The sequence below is a fragment of the Papaver somniferum genome, chromosome 1 (genome assembly GCF_003573695.1).
Source record: "Papaver somniferum cultivar HN1 chromosome 1, ASM357369v1, whole genome shotgun sequence".
NCBI classification, from domain to species: domain Eukaryota; kingdom Viridiplantae; phylum Streptophyta; class Magnoliopsida; order Ranunculales; family Papaveraceae; genus Papaver; species Papaver somniferum.
In genome coordinates, this window is record NC_039358.1 from 59,745,791 (window position 1) to 59,766,060 (window position 20,270).

Consider the following 20,270-nt stretch of genomic DNA (forward strand, 5'->3'; position numbering starts at 1 on the left):
ATTAGTATTATACCAAACTTTGTTTAACTAAAATTTCAATAAGAATAAATAACGATAAGAATAATAATCATGATTAAATGACTACGGAAAATTATTTACGTTTATCTACGGTTAAGTCTTGTACACTAAACTAATTACAAATTATCGTCGGGCTATCAAATAATCCAGTAAATCTTTAAAGAGTTATTTTGTAAATAGGTTGCTTCTTTTAAGCCTAATTAGGATCTGGGTCATGAAAGATGCAATTGAATGCATTTGGGTCGTTGACTAACCATAAAAATCGTTGGTTGACATTTTTATTTGGCCTAATGCCTTGACCTTGAGTTGACTAGTGTTGAAAGTTTGAATATTTAGAATAGTTTCAGCTCTCGCCCCTTTCCATTTGACCGTGGATTCTCCTAATTCCTCCACGAAGTCTTTATTCTTTAATGGAAACTACACCCATACAAAACACAACCGTGTAGCATCAAGAGAATTCAGCTAGGGAGTTTAAGAATCACCCATCCTAATTCTCAAGATTACAAACCTAATAATCAAGTACTAGCAGATACAAAAAAGAAAGAAAAGAAAAAAATAGCAGAACAAAAGATTAGAAAAAGATAGTTAAGAATTAATCCAAGAGGATGTGAAGATTAGATCAAATTGAGAGTACAATAGTTCGATAATAACATAGGAAATTTGGGTTTGAGAAAAGAAGAATTAACTAGAGGCAGAGGGAAGGGAGGTGCAATCTTCCCGAAAACACCTCAGAGAAGAAGAGAAACAAGAAGAGGGATCTTTTGAGAAATATTTGTGGTCCTCGTAATGCAGAGCACTTTTCTTACTTTTATGTGTTAAAGATCAATCCTTCTTAGTACGGTATATTTAGTCTGCAACTGGTTCATCTTTAAACTCTCACCGTTTTGTCATTTATCAATGGAAATCACCTTCTCCTCCACATGAAAGCTGGTGATAAGTTGGGTGAGGAAATTGAACCCAATACCAGGCATTTTAGCTTTATGTAAATGGATGAAATTTCCTAGTCTCACCTACAAATTTAACAGGATCTTTTTCTCAATTACACCATTTTCTGTCCGTAAAGTGTTCGATGAAATGTCTAAGTAACTTGGTCAAGTGTCAGACTGGTGTGGAGATAGAATGTCATATGACTATTTAACGAGGGTATTTTAGTAAAAAATCAGACGATCAAAGTTAGCCTACGACCCTATTGCATCAAGTGTATCTTCTTCGACCCAAACCCTAATTAGGCATTAAAGTTACGACCCTTTTACAAAATATCTCATCTTTAAAATGAAACAAATATACATGAAATAGTAATAATAGAATTCTGACGCTTAAAGTAATATTAAAATTAAAGAAGAAAAAAATTCGTATATTAATAGGATAATTTACATTAATAGCAAAATCTAAAGACTGTTTTAAGATATGATATAATTTTATGTAGACTTGAGTTTAAATTATATTAATTTATCAACATCAGTATTTAATAACATATAGTATACGGATTTCATATGAATCAATAAAACCTACTATGTCAATCTTTACGTGAACGTAAAATCCTATTTAAAATTTAAGACTTAGTGTAACAATTGGATTATCAAATTAAGAATAATGAGAATAAAAACACAGTTGATATTAGAACTTGAGTAATTAAGCTGGTAGTGAATTTATAAGACTTACACCGGTTACGTTAATAGTTTAGAAAATTAATTAATCTTAATGAATTAATAGTTAGTTAATCCAGCACTGGGGAATAGTGAGGTTGGTAATTCTGATGTGTTCAGGTGATACTTGTTACGTAGTAGGCATTGTCAGGCGTCATGAACCTAGACAGGGCAACTGCATTCTGGTATCACTAGGCATGGAAGGGAGACTTGCTTCTATTAGTGAACTGATAGATCCCAATTTTTACTTAGAAACATTATTATAGAGTATGCTCCCGTAATTAGAACCAGTAACCTATGTAAATGGAAATTAGTATTTTGAGCCTAAAGCCACAAATTTTAGTTGTAGAAAGCCATATAGATTTGTGCTTTGTTTTGTTTAGTTTGCGCACAGACAAGAGATGGATTATTCTATAAGGCGGGGAGTTTCTGATGAAGACAGAAGGAGGGTTTGATTTTCGAGGACGAAAATGCTATAAGGTGGGGAGAATGTAAAGACCCTGAAGTTCGTCAACGCTATTAGACCAGTTAAGGGACGAATTAGACGATAATGACTCGCTTAGTTCAGCACGAACGTTAATTAATAGGAATTAATCTAACAACAATTTGGATACGAAACTAGTATCGCTGGATAGATCTCGACAAGTTACGCGGAATGGACTACTCGAACGTGTAGTTCGGATACTGGACGAAGAAGAAATCATCAGATTATCATAAAGGGCAAATTAGTCTTTTTGCCATTTGACCGACCGGTCTCCCCTTATCGCTGATAGTATGTGTTTAGTGTTTCCCGTGGGTCTTATGTACCAAAACCAATCGAGAAGAATTGATTTCTCTCATACTCATTTCTTCTTCTTCTTCTTCTTCTTTCTTCTGGTTTATTCTTTCTTTTCTTCTTCTGTTTCTCGCCTCCGGCGATTCTCAGAGTTCGATTTGAGATATTTAATTGAAGAAGTAGAACATGTTAAGTAGAAGATGATGATGATGATGTTGTGGCACGAGATGAAGAGGATTGATTCTGCTATGAATTGAAGTTAGGGTTTTCTGGAAAATGAAAGTGATTGAAGAATTAACTGGATTTGAGTATGAAGTCGATTAATTGATGATGAGTTTTTCTTGTTTAAAACAAGTGAGAAGAATTAACTGTTGATTTAGGAATTTAGTGAAGATTTGAGAAGATTAAGGTTTTCCCGGAAATTGAATTAAGATTCGATTCAAGTGGTGAATTAAGAAGAATTGGATAGGTTTAACAGATGAGCTTGTTCGATTGAATATGTTACGGAAGAAATTGAAGAGTTTGATTGCTGTTTTGAGTTGAATTTGAGATTAAAGATAATCAGGGTTTCTCAGAAGATTTAATAGAAGTTTAATTAGTGATGAATAGGATGTTACTAAAGATGGGTTTTATCTGAATTGGAATTTGAGGTTGAGGAATAGTTTGGAATTGATAATTAGGGTTTGGTTCTGTTTTAATGAAGGTTTGAGATTTGAATTGGAGTTTAATTGAGAACCAGTGACGGGTTGAAGATTTTGGGTATGGTTTGAGTTGTGTTGATGAGTCCTGAGCAGTCTTGAGATATGTTGGTGAATCAAAATCAGAGTGAGAAGTAGAATCTGATTCAGTTGCTTGAGGGAAGTTATTTTGAGGTAATTGTTTTATCTCAGCAAACTAGTTTTGTTGTTCATTTCAGTTTTGATTTATGAGGTTGTTTATGATATTAGAGTTGAAATGAGTTAAGATGTGATTGTAGTTAATGTATGTAAGGAGTATTGCATACTTGTTGATGTTGTTGTACTGGTGGTAATGAAGATGGATATTATTTGAGTTGAGATGATGTTGGTATAGAAGAAGTTGGTAATGATATTACAACCGCAATTGCAATTTAAGTTGTGTTTAAATCTGTATGAATTGATGAAGGAGTTGATCTAGTGAATATGATGATGTATTGTGGGTAGTTGAGGATATGAGCTGTTGCAGGTGAAGTTGTTAGTGGCTCAGGACAAGAAGAGGGTAAGGATGGTTGTGAATGAGTTGGATTGGGAGATGGTTGAATTGTGAAGTGCTTCTTGAATTGTATGTATGTGTGCTGGAATGGGAACGCTATGGAATGTAATTGTATACGTGAAGTGGCTGCAATTTATGATGTTGTAGAGTTTAAGTCACAATGGTTGTGTCTGGATTAAATAGAAACGGAATAAAGATGATGGTATGCAGTGACAGTGGTGCCGCAGGGAGTTGTAGTGTTGTTGATCTGTGAAAGAAGTGAAAGTGTTGATTGTTCTGTGGCAGCTTAGTAGTGATGTGGCTATAGTGAATTCTGAAAATGGTTGATATAGGATTGTAGTTAGTGATTCAGTTAAAGCTTGCGATTGCAGCTACATTTCAGGTAAACTGAACTTGTAATCTCAAATGAATTATTAAGTTTGATTAAAGTGAATTACGGAGTTGTCATGAATGAAGAATTTATGTAATGTTATAATGTATACAGTTAGGCCAGTTAGTGTTGACATGGTGTGAGAGTTGCAGGTGTAGTAGTGCCTTTGGCATGTGCAAGGGGCTCATGCCCATAATCTGTTTAGCTAGTCAGATGTTTGACTGAGTTCACCGATTTTCCCTATCTTGACGAGTTGACCAGACCGATTCTTGTTTGACTCGGTGGACTATCTGACCATTGACCCTGTACTTTGACTTGACGTGGACTGTTAGTTGACTCCTTCTGACCAAACGTTGACTGTTAGTTGACCAGTTAGATTAGGCCTTGGATTATTGGACTAGTTTAGTGTACTTGGGCTTAGAACCATTAGATAAACTTGTATAATCTTGTGTTACCCATTTTGGCTCGATTCTTAGAGTGTTTGTATGATTAACAGTTATTTATTAACAACGAGCGATTCGAAGGATGATCTAGTGGATCGTGGATCTCGAGGTAGGCGTGGATTATCATCAAAAGAGGTGGGAATATTTTTAACTCTTTTGAAACGATTGTTTGTTTCTTTTACAAAAATTTATGTTTAACAAACTCATGCATTGTCTATTTGTGCTTTTCGTACATTGTTTATTTTGTATTATGATTGTTCTGAATTCTTTGAATCTTTCCATGAATTGGAAAGGACTTGTAATGTTTGTCATTATGAATTGTTTTGGGAAATAAGCATTTCCACCTGTGGTATATAGGATGCGCTCCTTCGTATTTATATCTATTTACTTTCAGCTTTTATGCTTATGAGGTGTGGAATTTGGCACGCAATATTACCTATTAGGTGTGGAATTTGGCATTCACTATTATACTTAGTTTAAAGAAGGAGTTTGTCCATATACATGTTGTCCATTTCCAGTGACTTAGTCACTTTGTTGTTTGGGAAAGCATGAATTGTTTTCCAAATCTTGCTCATGATTTCTTTAAAGTTAAATGTTATTCCTGTTGGGCACCCTTTTTAGGGATGATGTGCTCACCCATTCCCACTTTCAGTTTCAGAGACAGATCAGAGTAGCGCAGCGAAAGCTTAGAGGAGTTGACTACGTTATTTAGATTGTTTCTGCTATGTTTATTATGATGCATATTATATTCGTAAACCAGATGACTATTGTATGTGTATCATTTGAGAGGATTCCTTGTATATATATCTATTTCTGAGCGGGGTTAGTTTTGGGTTATGTTTTGTAGCAGATTTCTTAATTAAATGTTTAAGTAAATGATTAAGATTTTAGTGTCTCTTTAGTTAGTTAATCTCTTGGATTATTTAGCTGCTAGCTTATGGGGCGCTACATTTTGCACCAACCAACATGTCAATCATGTCATCCAGTCTTGGAATTGGAAATCGATATGGAATAGTAACCTATTAACGGCTCTGCAATCAATGCACATTCTCCAACCACCATATTTTTTGGTTACTAAGAATGCCGGACTTGAACAAGAGCTCTTACTTAGCCTGATAATACCCTTTTGTAGTAACTCATTAACTTGACCTTGAAGTATTTCATGCTCAGTAGGACTCAGACGATAATGAGGAAAATTAGGTAAAGGAGATCCACCTCTGGTTTAAAGATTTCATGCGAACTTAGTGTTTGAGAATGTAAAGATTTGAGAATAGAATCCACCAAAGCACTAGTCTTCCCATCACCGTGTTCTTTATAGACTACGACAGACTTTGAAGGAACCAGAACCTTTTTCTTCCCATTTTTATAGAACGTATACGTGTTCTCAAAACAATTATGAACAGCACGTATATCGTATTGCCAAGGTCTGCCAAGAAGCAAATGTGTTGTATTCATATTGATTACATCACATAAGACTTCATCTTCATAACCAATGAACGAAAACTTAACAAGACACTGCTGAGTAATATCTTGAGAAGAATTATTGTTTACCCAACCAACAGAATAAGGTTGAGGATGTGGAGTCACTGGTAAACCCAAATTCTTAACTACATCTGCAGCTATATAATTACCCATACTTCCACTGTCTATAATTATATCAATTATTTTCCTACCAAGAGAACATTTAGTTCTGAAAATACTATTACGTTGAGAATGAGAAGGTTGAGATAGTAATAATGGTCGTATTACTCCAATGTAATGATCCCCATACATCTGACCAACTTCATCTGCATCTATAGTCTCATAAACATCAGATTCTTAGGACTCCTTAGTATAATCTTGAACCAAACCATTATGCTTGTGCAAATCCTCTTGATTACCCTGTACTAAGCCATGAATTCGACGACATTCAGATAATGTGTGACCCGACATATGACACTTATTACATTTTTCTCCTCTAAATTTAGCGTACGGATTTAGGTTTTTTTTTGAGGAGGAAAAGATACTTGGTTTTCATTTGCGGATTGGGTATTGGAGGTATTACTTGGTATGGAAGTGGTAGGTTGAGATTGTTGTACAAACTGAAACTCAGGAGGAATAAGAAGAATAGGTGAAGGATTTTTTGGTGTTGGAGAATTAGTAAAATTGGTAGATCGAAATTGTTGTCTACCAAGGATTTCATCTTGATAAGATGAGCTCTCACTGTAATTATAGTATGAAGGAAAAGTTCTCAAGTTACCTTGATATTTTGGACTTTTTTTAACAGGAAACTTTGCAGAACCAAAAACTCGACGTTCAATTCTGACGGCCTGTTGTATTGCTTCATCCATGGTGTAAACTGTCTGAGTCATTCCTTCTTGAATCACTCGGTTCAAACCTTCAATAAACCTTGCTAAAAGTTGTTCATCACTTTCTTTAATCTCATTACGCGCTATTAGACTGTAAAATTCATATACATACTCGTCTACTAACCTTGTTCATTGTCGACAAGTTTGAAGCTTAATGAAAAGTTATTGTTTGTAGTCTCTTGGTAAAAATATATCGCTTATGAGATCCTTCATTCTTCTCCAAGACTTAATTGGTGGTTTACCAAAATTTTTACGATCTTCACCAACTTTATACCACCAAGCAGCATCTCCTCCCTTGAGTTTGTAAGCTACTAGCTTCACCTGAATTCGTTATGGTACATCCGTAAAGTCGAAAAAAGATTCAACTTCATAGAACCTGTCTAACAACTCTTCTATTTTGAACCTGCCACAGAACGTAAGAAAATCAGTCTTAAGCTTATAATCAGGTAGAGAGCCAGAAGAGTTTTGATTTGTTCGTGTAAGTCTTTCTCCATTCCAATTTCTCTCTAGATAGTCTTCAGCTTCGTCTTCACTGCTGCTATATCGGGAGTTATCAAACTTTTTGTAAGATTGGTAGTTTTCTCTGTCATGTTGTCTATTATTATTTCTTTTTACTCCTTCTGAGTTGCGAGTATCATGGTGAACATAATACTTCTTTTCTTCGCGTGATGTATATCCGGATCTAGAATTCTTTCCTTCTTCATGTGACTTGTTCTCTGCATCAAATTTTTCTTCACCTTCTGATTTTTTTCCACCGTCATACTTATCTCTAATGTTCATCTTCTTTTGTATATCTTCTAATATACTTTGCATACTTGTAACATTCTTGTCAAGTTGATCTAACTTATCTGTTGCCTATGTAAACTCAGCTCTAGTGATTTGTTCAGCTATAGAAACAAATTCTCTGAAAACGAAAACTAGGTTGTCTTTTTTTTTTTTTTTTTTTTTTTTGAGTTGCGGAAGCGAATTGAGGATCTGTTTTGAGATAAGAATCTCAAAACGTTGGCTCGATGCCACTTAATGTAGAACGAATAGGAAGAATGCAACACGGAGGTTACAAGTGATGAGAAAAGAAGAATATGATGAGAAACAGATGAAAATATTAGAGCCTGTTTGCTATAGTTTTCAAAAACAGTTTTCTGTTTTAAAAACAGAGAAAACAGAAAACAGGACAAAATGCTTTTGGTAGGGACATTTTCAGAAAATGTTTTTTATCTGTTTTCTGTTTTTGAAAATAAAAAAATGAAAACAACAAATTATTGTTTTATGTGTTTTCTCTTTTTATTTTCTTGGTTCTTTTTTTCTTTTCAGAACAAAGTAAGATATTAGAGGAATGACTGCAAGTGAGTCATGGCTAGTATCACTATCTCTTAGACGAATCTTTACATTTAATCCGATTTAGTTGATTTTCCTTGTTTTCAAAAACAGTTTACCAAACAATTTTTAGAAAATGAAAGCAAGGAAAAAAGGGTATGTTTTTAAAACAGTGGAAAACTATTTTCGAAAACTATTTTTGAAAACTGTACCAAACAGGCTCTTAGTTTTGGAAAAGATAAGGAGATTTATTGCTCTGAACAGAGTTTGTTTAATAACTTGATGATAATTGAATTGTCTAACAAGAATGAACTAAGCCTGTTTATATAGACATGAAAAAGAATTCTAAAAATAGGAAAGCACTAAAAACAGTAATTCGAAAAAGAATAAAACAGGAAGTCTCAAACTTGATAAGCAAGTAAGAAGCTTCTAGAGAATTCTCAGAGATGTTCTACATCACAAGATGTCTTAGAACACCCATTGAAGAAGTCGAGAATGAGCTGGAATTTTATTTCCCTTGGGTTGATGTTGACAAGTTTACATTGGTGTTGTAATTTCAAAACTCCAATTTCCGGAATTTGAACAAAAACCCATTGTTTAAAAATGAAAGAGATTTCTGGATCTAAAAAACAGAACCCATGAAGTTAGAGAGAGGCTTACATTTGAGCAAGAGGAAATAATTTCTTCCATTAGCCCCTATATTTTTTGCTGCTGAGCAGTGATGACTGATTCAGTGATGAATACTTCTTCTGATATTAACAAAGAAATCACTGTTATAGAGAGTGATCTCACATGTTAGTAGGAAGTGGGAACCGAGGAAGAGGTGAAAAAGCATCATATATTATAGAGATTCGTAAATATTCTCTGAGGAGATGTTTCTAATTGATTTGATCGGTATGACTCATTGGGGTACTCACCTATATATATATATATATATATATATGACTTTTTTTCCCTCTAACAGCACTATTATGAGTCTTAAAAGAGTGCACTCCAATTTTGAGTGAATACACATGCCCGATTGTCCGTATCTACATGGACACATTACCTTATTTTTATTTTTAAGAATAAATTTATCGAGCTAAATTCATGGTAACCAGGAAATGAGGGTCCAAAACACGCCATGTCGTTATCAGTTGAGCGAAAAATCTATCTGGCTATATGTAGGATAGCCAAGGGTCAAAAAGACACCACCAGCACAAAGGAGAAATCTATTGAGGATTTGAAGCCAAATGCTTCATCCTTGAATGAAATACAGGATTTGAAGCATATGAGATAGCACTTTGATTATCACACAATAAAGTAGGAGAAGATGGTAGAAGAATATACAGCTCATGAAGCAGTTTGCAAAGCCATAAAATCTCAGCCGCAGAGTTAGCTAGACTTCTGTATTCTGCTTCAGTTGAGGATCTAGCAAAAGAAGCTTGTTTCTTGCTTGACCAAGATATAGGATTAGAGCCAAAAAACAAACAATAACCACCAGTACTTCTTCTGGTATCTGGATCACCAGCCCAGTCTGCATCACTAAATCCATGAACTGCAGATAATCATTTACTAAACAAAATGCCATAATCCAAAGTACCCTTAATGTACCTGAGGATTCTCTTAGCTACAATAAGATGATCAGATGTAGGATGTTGCATATGTTGACATACCTGATTGACTGCAAAACTAATTTCAGGTCTGGTCCAAGTTAAATATTGCAGAGCACCAACCAGTGACCTGTAAGGAGTAGGATCAGGTAGAAAAGACCCAGAAGCATCTACAAGTTTGCCATGAGCAGGTAGAGGAGAAGAACAAGGTTTTGCTCCACCCATATAAAACTTACCCAATAAATCCAATGCATACTTAGTCTGAGACATGAACAAACAGTTGGCATTTCTTTTGATTTCCAGACCTAGAAAGTAATGAACATATCCCAAATCTTTAATAGGAAAGTGCTGCTGAAGATGTTGAATAAACTCAGAACAAAATTCCTGAGAGCTACCAGTAACAAGGATATCATCCACATATATCAAAACTAGAGTGAGTCTAGAACCAAGCTTTTGAATGAAGAGAGAAGAATCTGCAGTGGAAATAGTGAACCCAAAAGAGACAAGCACATTGAGCAACTTTTCATACCAAGATCTTGGAGCTTGCTTCAATCCATAAAGAGCTTTATAAAGCTTACATACATAATTTGGATGAGCTGGATCCACAAAACCAGGTGGCTCAAGCATGTAGACATCCTCAGTAAAGTCCCCATACAAAAATGAATTACTCACATCAAGTTGAGTAATGGTCCAATTAAAATTGACAGCAAGAGATAAGATAACTCTAATAGTAGCATGTTTAGCAACTGGACTAAATGTCTCTGTGTGATCTAAACCCTCTTGTTGATGAAAGCCCTTAGCAACTAATCTGGCTTTAAACTTGTTTATAGTACCATCTGGTTTTTGTTTAACTCTAAAAACCCATTTGCATCCTACCACATTTTGAGAAGGATGAGGAGGAACAATTGGGAATGTACCTGCAGCTTTAAGAGCATCATGTTCTTCATGTAAAGCAACTCTGGATGCTTAATTGCTTGAATGAAGCATGTTGTAAGAGAAGGAGATTTCCTTGCCTGTAAAGAAGAAGATAAAGAATGCAAAGTAGAGTAGACTTTAGGTTTGAAAATATCCGTTTTGGCTCTAGTAAGCATGGAGTGATTATTTGTCACAGAAGTAACAATTGTAGAGGAATCAAGTGAATCAGGTGCACAAGGTAAAATTTCAGATTGAACTTCAGATGAAAAATCAACAGATTGTAAGGTTGCAGTAGACATATCAGTGACAGGCTGAGCTGCATAGGAGGCAGTAGTTGTTGGTACAGAAGTGACATGTTGAGTTGTAGAAGAAGCAGTAGGTGTTGATGGACCAGAACTAGTCAATGAAGTAGATACTTGTGTAACTTTGAGTGGAAACACAGATTCATTGAAAGTTACATGTCTTGATATATAAATTTTTCCAGTAGTTATTTCAAGACACCCATACCCCTTGTGATTGTGGCTGTAACCAATGAAAATGCAAGATGCACTTCTAGGAGCTAATTTATGAGGAGCATATGGGTTTATCCAAGGAAAACAAAGACAACCAAATGATATGAGAAACTTATAATCAGGAGATTGATGAAATAAAACCTCAAATGGTGATTTGTTTCCAATGGACCTAGTAGGAAGCCTATTAATAGTATAGTTAGCTATTGTGAATTCCTCAACCCAATAAGATTCAGAAATACCTGATTGTATAAGAAAGATTCTTCCAACATCAACTAAGTGCCTGTGTTTAGATTCAGCAACACCATTTTTCTCAGGTGTATGTGGACAGGATATTTCATGAGTAATTACACTAGAGGATAAAAATGAAGCTAATTATGTGTTAATAAACCCTAAGATTATTAGTCCCACATTGTCTGGGCATCTAAGATCCTGCGGTTTATAATCCCTTAGGGCCTCTCCACTCATTGCCAATTGGTTTTGAGTTGGATGCCCGCAAACTTTAATATGGTATCAGAGCAGGCTATTTGCGACGAGTCTTTGACCGCGCCTTTACTCCGCGTCACCCGATTTAATTGTCCACGTGTTTGACCCAACGAGGTTACACTTGAGGGCGCATGTTGAGATTATTAGTCCCACATTGTCTAGGCATCTAAGATCCTGCGGTTTATAATCCCTTAGGGCCTCTCCACTCATTGCCAATTGATTTTGAGTTGGATGCCCGCAGACTTTGATCCTGAGCAGTTGCAATAAGTTTTAGAAAGCAAGGCAAAGATATGCGCCGTGTTGTGTGGATTTATATGATCTGACAATTTAATACCCGGTACTGCATGTTTGAAAATTCTTACCTGGCTAGATAAACTTTGTGATTTTTTCCATATCTATCTTAGACTTATCAATACGATGATTCATGCATAATGTATTTTTGTTTTTTACGCGTTAAAGATTTTAATTATTACCAAAAAAATGACTTTCCATACAGAATGATTCATAGAACCTATTATATAAACCATCAAATTGGAGATTGATTTTAAACTTTATTGCTTCTTATCCTTAGGAAAACTCTCTTTCTTCATTTTAGAAAAAATTCTTAGAAACCTCAAGAAGAAGAAGAGATGTCAAGTCTTCCAAAGGAGGTGAAGAAAGAAATCTTTGTTAGATTACCCGTGAAAAGTATCTTGCGATTCAAGTCTGTATGCAAACCTTGGTGCAATATGTTCTCTTCTCCTCGTTTTATTAAAATGCACCTTCAGCATACCATCAAGAAAAAAAACACTTTCCTTATGGTGCACTGTTGCTTGTATGGTAACAATAAACGCGGGACATTCTGCTCACCGGATTACAATTCATTATCTTCCAATTTATCATCTGCAACAGGTACACCATCTGGTGAGGCTGTTGAGATGGATCACCCGATCCTAGCTTCAGATTCTTTAACTATTTTGGGTTCTTGTGATGGCTTGGTTTGCTATCAAACACTAGAGACCCTTATAATAAGGATGACATTTGCATTTGGAATCCCTCAACCAAGGAATACAAGAAGATACCTATGCCGCCAAATTCCGAAAATAGCAATACGGATCAGGGATTGTATGGGTTTGGTTATGACGACAAGATTGATGATTTCAAATTGGTAAGAGTTTCCGAAGTTCATACACCTATTGATAGTTCTGATGGTTATGAGGATGAGTTTGTAATTCAGATATTTAGATCTATACCAAATTCTGATGAAGTCGAAGTCTCTTGGGTCAGATCAGAATCCAGAGTGGAGATCTACACATTAGGATCAAATTCATGGAGAACCTATGAGTGTCAGGATATGCCTTACTACTTCTATAGTGGAACAAAACCTGAGGTGGTTGTTAATGGAGCTCTCCATTGGTCGGCCGACAAGAAGAGTGAGTATTATGTAGCTATTGTATCTTTTGATATGGCGAATGAGACATTCAAGGAGGTTGCAAGATTGGAAGGGCCCATGCTACATCTAGTAGAATGCGATCATCATAGTATTGATAGTAATAGTGTGGCTGCGTTAGGAGGGTGCATTTGCATACTTCATAAAACTTATGGTGTTAAAGTCGATGTATGGGTGATGCAGGAATATGGAGTAAAAGAATCGTGGACAAAAAGGTTTACAATTACACTGAAGTCCATTACTGAAACCAGTGATTTGGAGGTGATTTGTGAGTTTCAGAACAATGAGATTCTTTTCTATACTGATGATGGTTTAGTTTATTATGATCCAAATCATAATCTCCCCCTGTTTAATGCCAACAAGCCCGACTGAAAACACTAACAGGGGGTTAGTCCACGAGTGAGTTTGGGGGAGCTTAATGTATTTTAGATCTTGGGGATTTTGAGGGAGTGTAAGAGAGTTTAGGGAGTTTGAGAGAGTTTGGTGTTTTGAGTGTACCGAGTTTGAGAGACTCTCCCAAAATCTCTACTCTTTTGAGAGATTTGAAGTGAGGCAAAAATACACTTAAACTCCCTAGAACTCTCCAAAAAAACCCAATTCCCTAGCATTCTATTTTTTCCCACTAACAGGGAGTTTAAGAGCTTCTTTCAAACTCCCCCACGACTAACAGGGTTTTCTAGGGAGTTTGGGAGACTCTTCTAAGCTCTCCCACGACTAACGGGGATTTTGATAGACTCATTCGAATTCCCATACGACTAACAGAAAAAACCTAATTACACCCAACTCCCCAAACTCCCTTGAGGACTAACACCCTGTAAGTTTTTTTTGGTGTACCGCGGTATTTTTCTTACACCAAACGTATAATTCGTGTTTTTAATCAGCCGTTGGATTATCTTCATCTCCAACCACAGCCGTTCATTTTATTTCTTTTCTTTCTCTTATTTTCTCCGCTCTCTTTCTCTTCTAACTGAAAATTCTGCAACTGAAATGAAAAACAACCTACATTTTAAGCGATTTGCAGACGATCAATGATGGAGATCATGGATTGAGTTGGTTTCTTTTCACTTCCTCGATTAGGTATGCAAGATTTCTCATCTCTTTTTCTTCTAAACAACGAAAATTCATAAAACCCATCCCTACAACTGAATCTCTTCTAAACAACGATAATTCTTAATACCCATCCCTGCAACTGAATCAATCACGGAGATGAAGTATTGAGTTGGTTGTTTTTCACTTCCTCTATTAGGTATTCAACAGTTCTCAAATTGTTTGATTTTTGTAATCTGAAATTCTAGGGTTTTTGTCAATTTGGGGGATTTTATCTCACATGTGTTTATCAATGATTTTGAAGGGTTTGTGTTCAATCTTAATATCTATTTTCGTACCTTTGTATATATGTATCGGAAAATAGGTTTTTAGTTCGATACAATTGAATAAGCTTTTTAGGTAAAAGACTATTTGTGTTCAATTGGGTTCAATTGAATTCAGGTGATATCTATTTATGAATCTCTAAATTTTTAGGTAAAAGATTATTTGTGTTCAATCATACTGAATTCAATTGAATAAGCTTTTTAGTTAGCTTTGGTAACAGGGGATTTTATTAAATAGGGTTTTTTTGGATTACTCTTATATTCATTATTTGGTTTCGTAATTGTTATGTCTGATGCAGATTTTACAAATGAAACATTGTAGGTATCCAGATGAGGGAGCTGGTGAAGTGCCCATATGCATAAGCTTCATGGTAACAGGGGATTTTACAGACCACTAATATTGAGGTTAATTAACTGCTCTTTTATCTCCTTTTGTGTCTAGCTTACCACTTGCATCTTTAAGATACCCAATTATGTAGTGTGAAGCTTAAATTTAGTGCAATAATATTTATCATGCCATCACAAAAGTGTGACACTTAATATGTGGAGAATGGCTGTGACAATTTTGTGCACAAACCATGTTTGATGAAATTTCTATGAAAGTCATTTTTGTTTTAATGACTACGTTAGTGTACTTCGGTAATAACTTTGTTAATTCATATAAAGTGATGTAATCATGTAAAGTGATTTTGTTAGAAAGAATTCACATTTACTTATTCTCACATAAATTATAAACAAATGAAGGTGATAGTGCAATCATCAGTTTAGCAAAACACGAGATTTTGTTAATTATGTAAATAAAATTCAGATTATTGGGATTGATTTGATACTTTACTTCCCATTTGCATGATATCATTTTTGGAGAAACATTTGATTCTAAGAATAAACCCATATTATTGAAGAGCAGTGGTCAAGAGACCGTGGTTTGAATTGAGCGATTCTGTATTGCCATTATTATTTTGATATTTGCATTTGGATTGATTTGGTTTGATGCATCCTGTTGTATAACCCGAAACACAGATGGATACATCCCACTCAAAGAAACATGATGACCGATGAACAATAAGCTACTGAAGAAGAAAAGTGTGTTGTTGGCAAAATAAATCGTCGATAAAACATGACGGATGAGGTGAAGTTGCTACAAAATAGCGTAGGCGATATCAGTATAGAGCTAAGCAGGCAGGCAGCAAAATGTGGAAAACAGAAATCATGAAAGACTAAATAAGATGAGTAAGGTCCATCTTCAATGTACGGTATGTACCTATCTGGGTTTTGGTTGCCTTCATAAATTATATCACTTCTCTTTCTTTGGTACTGATTTGTAGGCCTAGGCACTAATTTTTGAGGTACTATTTTGTAGGCCTAGGCACTAACTCTGCAATGGAAGTGTTCGATGATTATACAGTCAGAATTTCTTTATTACATCTCCCCCTCTTTAATGGCAACAAGCTTGAACTCAAAACACTAGCCATTTTTGGTGTACCTGTACCTTTCGTACACCAAACGTGTTTTTCAATGTAACCCGTTTTTTCCATCAGCCGTTGGATTATCTTCAACTCCAACCACAGCCGTCCATTTTTTTCTTTTCTTTCCTTAATTTCCCACTTTCCCAGCCTTCATTCTCTTCTCCGCTCTCTTTCTCTTCTTTTCTTTCTCATCCCTCTGCTCCCAACATCAATCCACTATTCTTTTTCGATTAAATCCACTATTCTCATCTCTCTGATTTTGTTTCAATTCATCTCCTCCCTCAAATCAAGTTTAGATTGATTTAATTTTCTACCCCAAACATATTCTAGGTCAACTCAATTGATGATTCTCATCTCCACCCAAATCGAGTTCCAGTTTGGGTTCACTGATACGTCACCATTGTCATCAGGTAAGTTTTCTATTTTGAAAAGTCAAATTGTTTCATTTATTTTTCGGCATAGTTTTCTCATGCCACCCCAGAAGTCCGACACTTTGTATGGGAGAATGGCTGATCCCTTGACAGAGTGTTGTGCAGAAAACATGTTTGATGAAATTCCTCTATAAGTTTTCTTTCTTTACATGCCTATGTCTAGCATATTTGATTTTGTTAGGAATAATTCACATTTACTTACTGTTTAATAAATTATATACAAAATTCAGGTGACTGAGATTGATGCTTTACTTTGACGACGATCTTTAACTTCAACTGCGGATGTTGTTGAATGATATCATTCTTGGACAAAATTGAAGTTCTAAGAACCAACCTACCCATATTGTTGAAGAACAGTGGTCAAGAGACAGTAATTTGAATTGAGAGATTCTGTATTGTCATTATTATTTTGATATTTGCATTTGGATGGATTTGGCGCGCTGCTGTATATAAGGAACCCAAACAGAGATGGATGCATCCCAAAGTTGTTTTGCCACTCGAAGAAACATGATGATCGAAGAATAACAAGCTATTGAAAGAGAAAGGTGTCATGTTGGCAAAATAAATCGTCGACAAAACATGCTGGATGAGGTGAAATTGCTATAAAATGAGCGTTGGCAAAGGCGAATTCAGTATCTAGCTAGGCAGAAAAATGTGAGAGACTAAGATGAGTAAGTTCCAGCTTCAAGGTACCTATCTAGGTTTTTGTTGCCGTCATTAATGATATCACTTTTCTTTCTTTGATGCTGATTTGTAGGCACTAACTCTGAATTGAGAGTATAACAGCGTACACCAAAGCACGTCCACTCCATAAGTCCACAGCTCTCAAGTGCCATATTGCCAATAATATAATCATGACGAATGGATACTTACCTAGAGTTTTGCGGTGATCTCTGTCTCACCACAACTGGCCTTTTTCATGGGATAGTTGGACACTCAGGCACAGACCTCTGTAGCTAAGCACCAGAGTTTCTACATAAACTCTTTTGTATTTCTTACTGCATGATTCTACAAGAATCACCATAATCACAAAAGCCACATATATGTATTGTAGGTCTATTGAAGATAGGAGAAGAAAAATGTCAGTGCTGCAAGGAATTTTGTTGACTTAAAGATTGTGTGATAGTTTTGCGAAAATGAAGAATACATATGAAAAAGCTAGCGTTTGCGGACGTGCAACGCACGTGCACTCTACTTGTAGATGTAGGGAAAGTATAAAAAGTGTACACCAATGCACGTGCACTCTCATAAATCTACAACTCCCAAAGTGCCATACTGCTAAGAATATAATTATGACAAGAATACCAACCTAGAGTTTTGTGGTTATCTCTGTCGATCTGTCTCACCACAATTGACCTTATTCATGGGACAGTCGAATCATTCAGGGTTGCTGAGCCTTTGTAGTTAAGCATTTGTGTCTCTATGACAACTCTTAGTAATTCTTACTTCATGATTCTACAAGAATGATTATCACTCAAGCCACGTATATGTATTGTAGGTCCATTGGAGAATGCTTAATCTAATCATAGATTGCAGAGGAAGAAGAAGAAGGTGAACATGATGAACATCATTGCGTAACAGGGGGTTTCATCAATCTGCAAGGAATTTTGCTGACTTAAAGAGTTGAAGTTTTGATGGTATTGCGGTATGTCATACTTCTGCGAAAATGGTGAAAATACATATGAAAAAGCTAGCGTTTGCCGACGTGCAACGCACGTGCATTCTACTTGTACAGATAAAAGAATTAGGATTCCTGGTGCCAGCAGTTTTCAAGGAGCGGTGGCATATGTGACCAGTCTAGTGTCACTTGGTTCTGGTACTTATGTGAAGACTGAAGAAGCCAATGACAAGAAAAAGGAAATCAATTGAAACATGATGATCGGCCTCATCGAGATCTTGGACTTCTTATGATTCTTGTTATTTTTATTTGTTTGCTTTGAGTTGGATAAATTTCTACGGAGACTTTCGGATCGAAGCATCATTAGTGGTAGATTCAAGTTTTATTGTGTTGTAACTGTTGCACTTTGAGTAACAATTTTCAACGTTTCTATGAATTACTGGCACAGGGACGCGTAGTGTCCGCCGCGTCTCCATATCTGCGTCAGTGCTAGCCACAGTGCAAAAGTATTGCCTTAGTATATGCCAAAGGGGCTAACGATATATAATTTCTATATGAGCCCTTTGTCACAAAGAAGCTCTAACTTTCTAAAATTTTCATCTCCAGCAATCTCGATGGCTGCCACACCTGATTTTTTAACACCGCCGGCCGGCTAAAGAGAGTCTGTGCACATGAAGATGATGATTCTGCTGATTCACCACCAAAAAAGTTACTCAGGCAGACATCACCCACTAAGATCACGTCGTCATTGTCTAGTGGTGATATTAATTAAGGTGGACGTGTTTGAGCAAATGAGAAGAGAAACTGACGAAATGGCGTGGAACAACTGAGGTTCCAAAATCTCGGAAAAGATTTTGAACTCGCAGTGCGAGTTCAAAGAAGAATTCACAGCATCACAGCCGCCGGATGATGGAGATATGACATCACCTGACCAAAGATTTAAACACAGTTATATTTAGAAATCTAATTATATAACTGTGGTTAAGTCATGATGTCACATCTCCACATCCAATGGCTTTTGATGCTTCGAATTCCTTTTTGAACTCGCAGTGCGAGTTCAATTTTTTTTTTCAAAAATCTCCCTCAAAGATATGAAGAAAAGGGCGATTGAAATCCTTCCACTCTGTAGTTCGGGCGATTGGGTGTTGTACTCCTAGACACACAGCACAGATACTTAGCAGGATAATTGCAAGCCGTCTTGACATAAGGACTGCAAGAGAAGCTAGAGCACATATTGCAATCTTGAGAGAACTACTTCCTAACTGGATGACTGAGGAGGTGGCATCCAATGGTTATCCTTACTTTTGCATCCATGCTACGGAAAGCCGCATCCTTGCTAAGTATAGAGATAATTTAGCAGAAAACTTGCTGAAACTGAAAAATCAGGGTTTCTTGAGTTACTCGTTGAAGAATACCGCCCACAGCTGGTCTAAGAAATTCAGACTGTAAGTCTATAATGTTTGCTACATTTGCTAGTAGATTAAGGTAAATTGTGACTGATTCGTCGTGAAGCTTTTCTTTTCATCGTTATACAGGAGATTAAGGTAAATTGGGTTCGATTTTCCGGTTAGAGTCATGCATGATACATCTTTTAGTTATTATGAGGATCCAAATACTCTCTTTAGAATCCATTTCAGAGACCTGAAGGATTCTTCTGATGTATCATTTATGCGCCCAGTGGCCTCCAAGGTTTAGAAAAATTATACAAGACCTCACAAACATGACATGATCATCAAAACTTCATTTGACATAAAATTGTAATGTTAAAATTTTATATAGAATTTTCGTGTCTAGCTATTTTTCCCTATCATTTATTATAAGTGAGTTAGTAATCCTCTAATTTTGGAAGTGACTTTTGGAAAAGCATATGATATTGCTAGAGAGTAAATGACAAAACTGTTAGCAATGGAAACTTTGAGATGATGGAGGGAACTGATCAATATATAGATCAAAGAAATTAGTAATAATATTTACTAAGAGATTAAGAAAATTGCATATATTCATCATGCTTCCACAACCTTGCAAGTGGCAAGTACATGTTATATTTTAGAGTTACAACTCAACAACAACCAAACAGAGCGATTGTGAGGTAACTTAATGGCAACCTTTTAGAGGATTAAAGCAATATATATAGAGTGGTTACATTATCCAACTGCTTGCAATATTAACCAAATTAGCATCAATATTGCATTACAAGTAACGGTCTCTTTGTTGTTTAAAATTATAACAACTTGTGATGGTACACTGAACTTTGTCCTAGTGGGAACTCCCAAGATGGAATTTTAGAGGGGTTTGCACCAAGACTATTTG

General features: G+C 35.9%; 1 protein-coding gene and 2 long non-coding RNA genes across 7 annotated transcripts; all 3 read left to right on the forward strand.

Moving 5' to 3' along the window:
- The first annotated feature begins 2,514 nt into the window (after positions 1–2,514).
- LOC113288372 lies at positions 2,515–5,378 on the forward strand. Its single transcript, XR_003330591.1, has 3 exons — positions 2,515–4,051; positions 4,536–4,617; positions 5,135–5,378. It is a non-coding gene; the product is annotated as an uncharacterized LOC113288372 (long non-coding RNA).
- Positions 5,379–12,709: 7,331 nt separating this feature from the next.
- On the forward strand, positions 12,710–13,447 carry LOC113319529 (F-box protein At3g07870-like). Its single transcript, XM_026567807.1, has one exon. The coding sequence runs from the start codon at positions 12,710–12,712 to the stop codon at positions 13,445–13,447; it is 738 nt and encodes a 245-aa protein (XP_026423592.1).
- Positions 13,448–14,012: 565 nt separating this feature from the next.
- Positions 14,013–18,435, forward strand: LOC113288377. 5 transcript variants are annotated; one of them, XR_003330600.1, is made up of 6 exons: positions 14,013–14,152; positions 14,768–14,850; positions 15,466–15,698; positions 15,806–16,321; positions 16,573–17,031; positions 17,841–18,435. It is a non-coding gene; the product is annotated as an uncharacterized LOC113288377 (long non-coding RNA). The 5 variants fall into 5 exon arrangements; XR_003330599.1 differs by having other exon boundaries at positions 16,573–17,013; XR_003330605.1 differs by lacking the exon at positions 17,841–18,435 and adding an exon at positions 17,100–17,499 and having other exon boundaries at positions 16,573–17,013.
- The last annotated feature ends 1,835 nt before the right edge of the window (positions 18,436–20,270 follow it).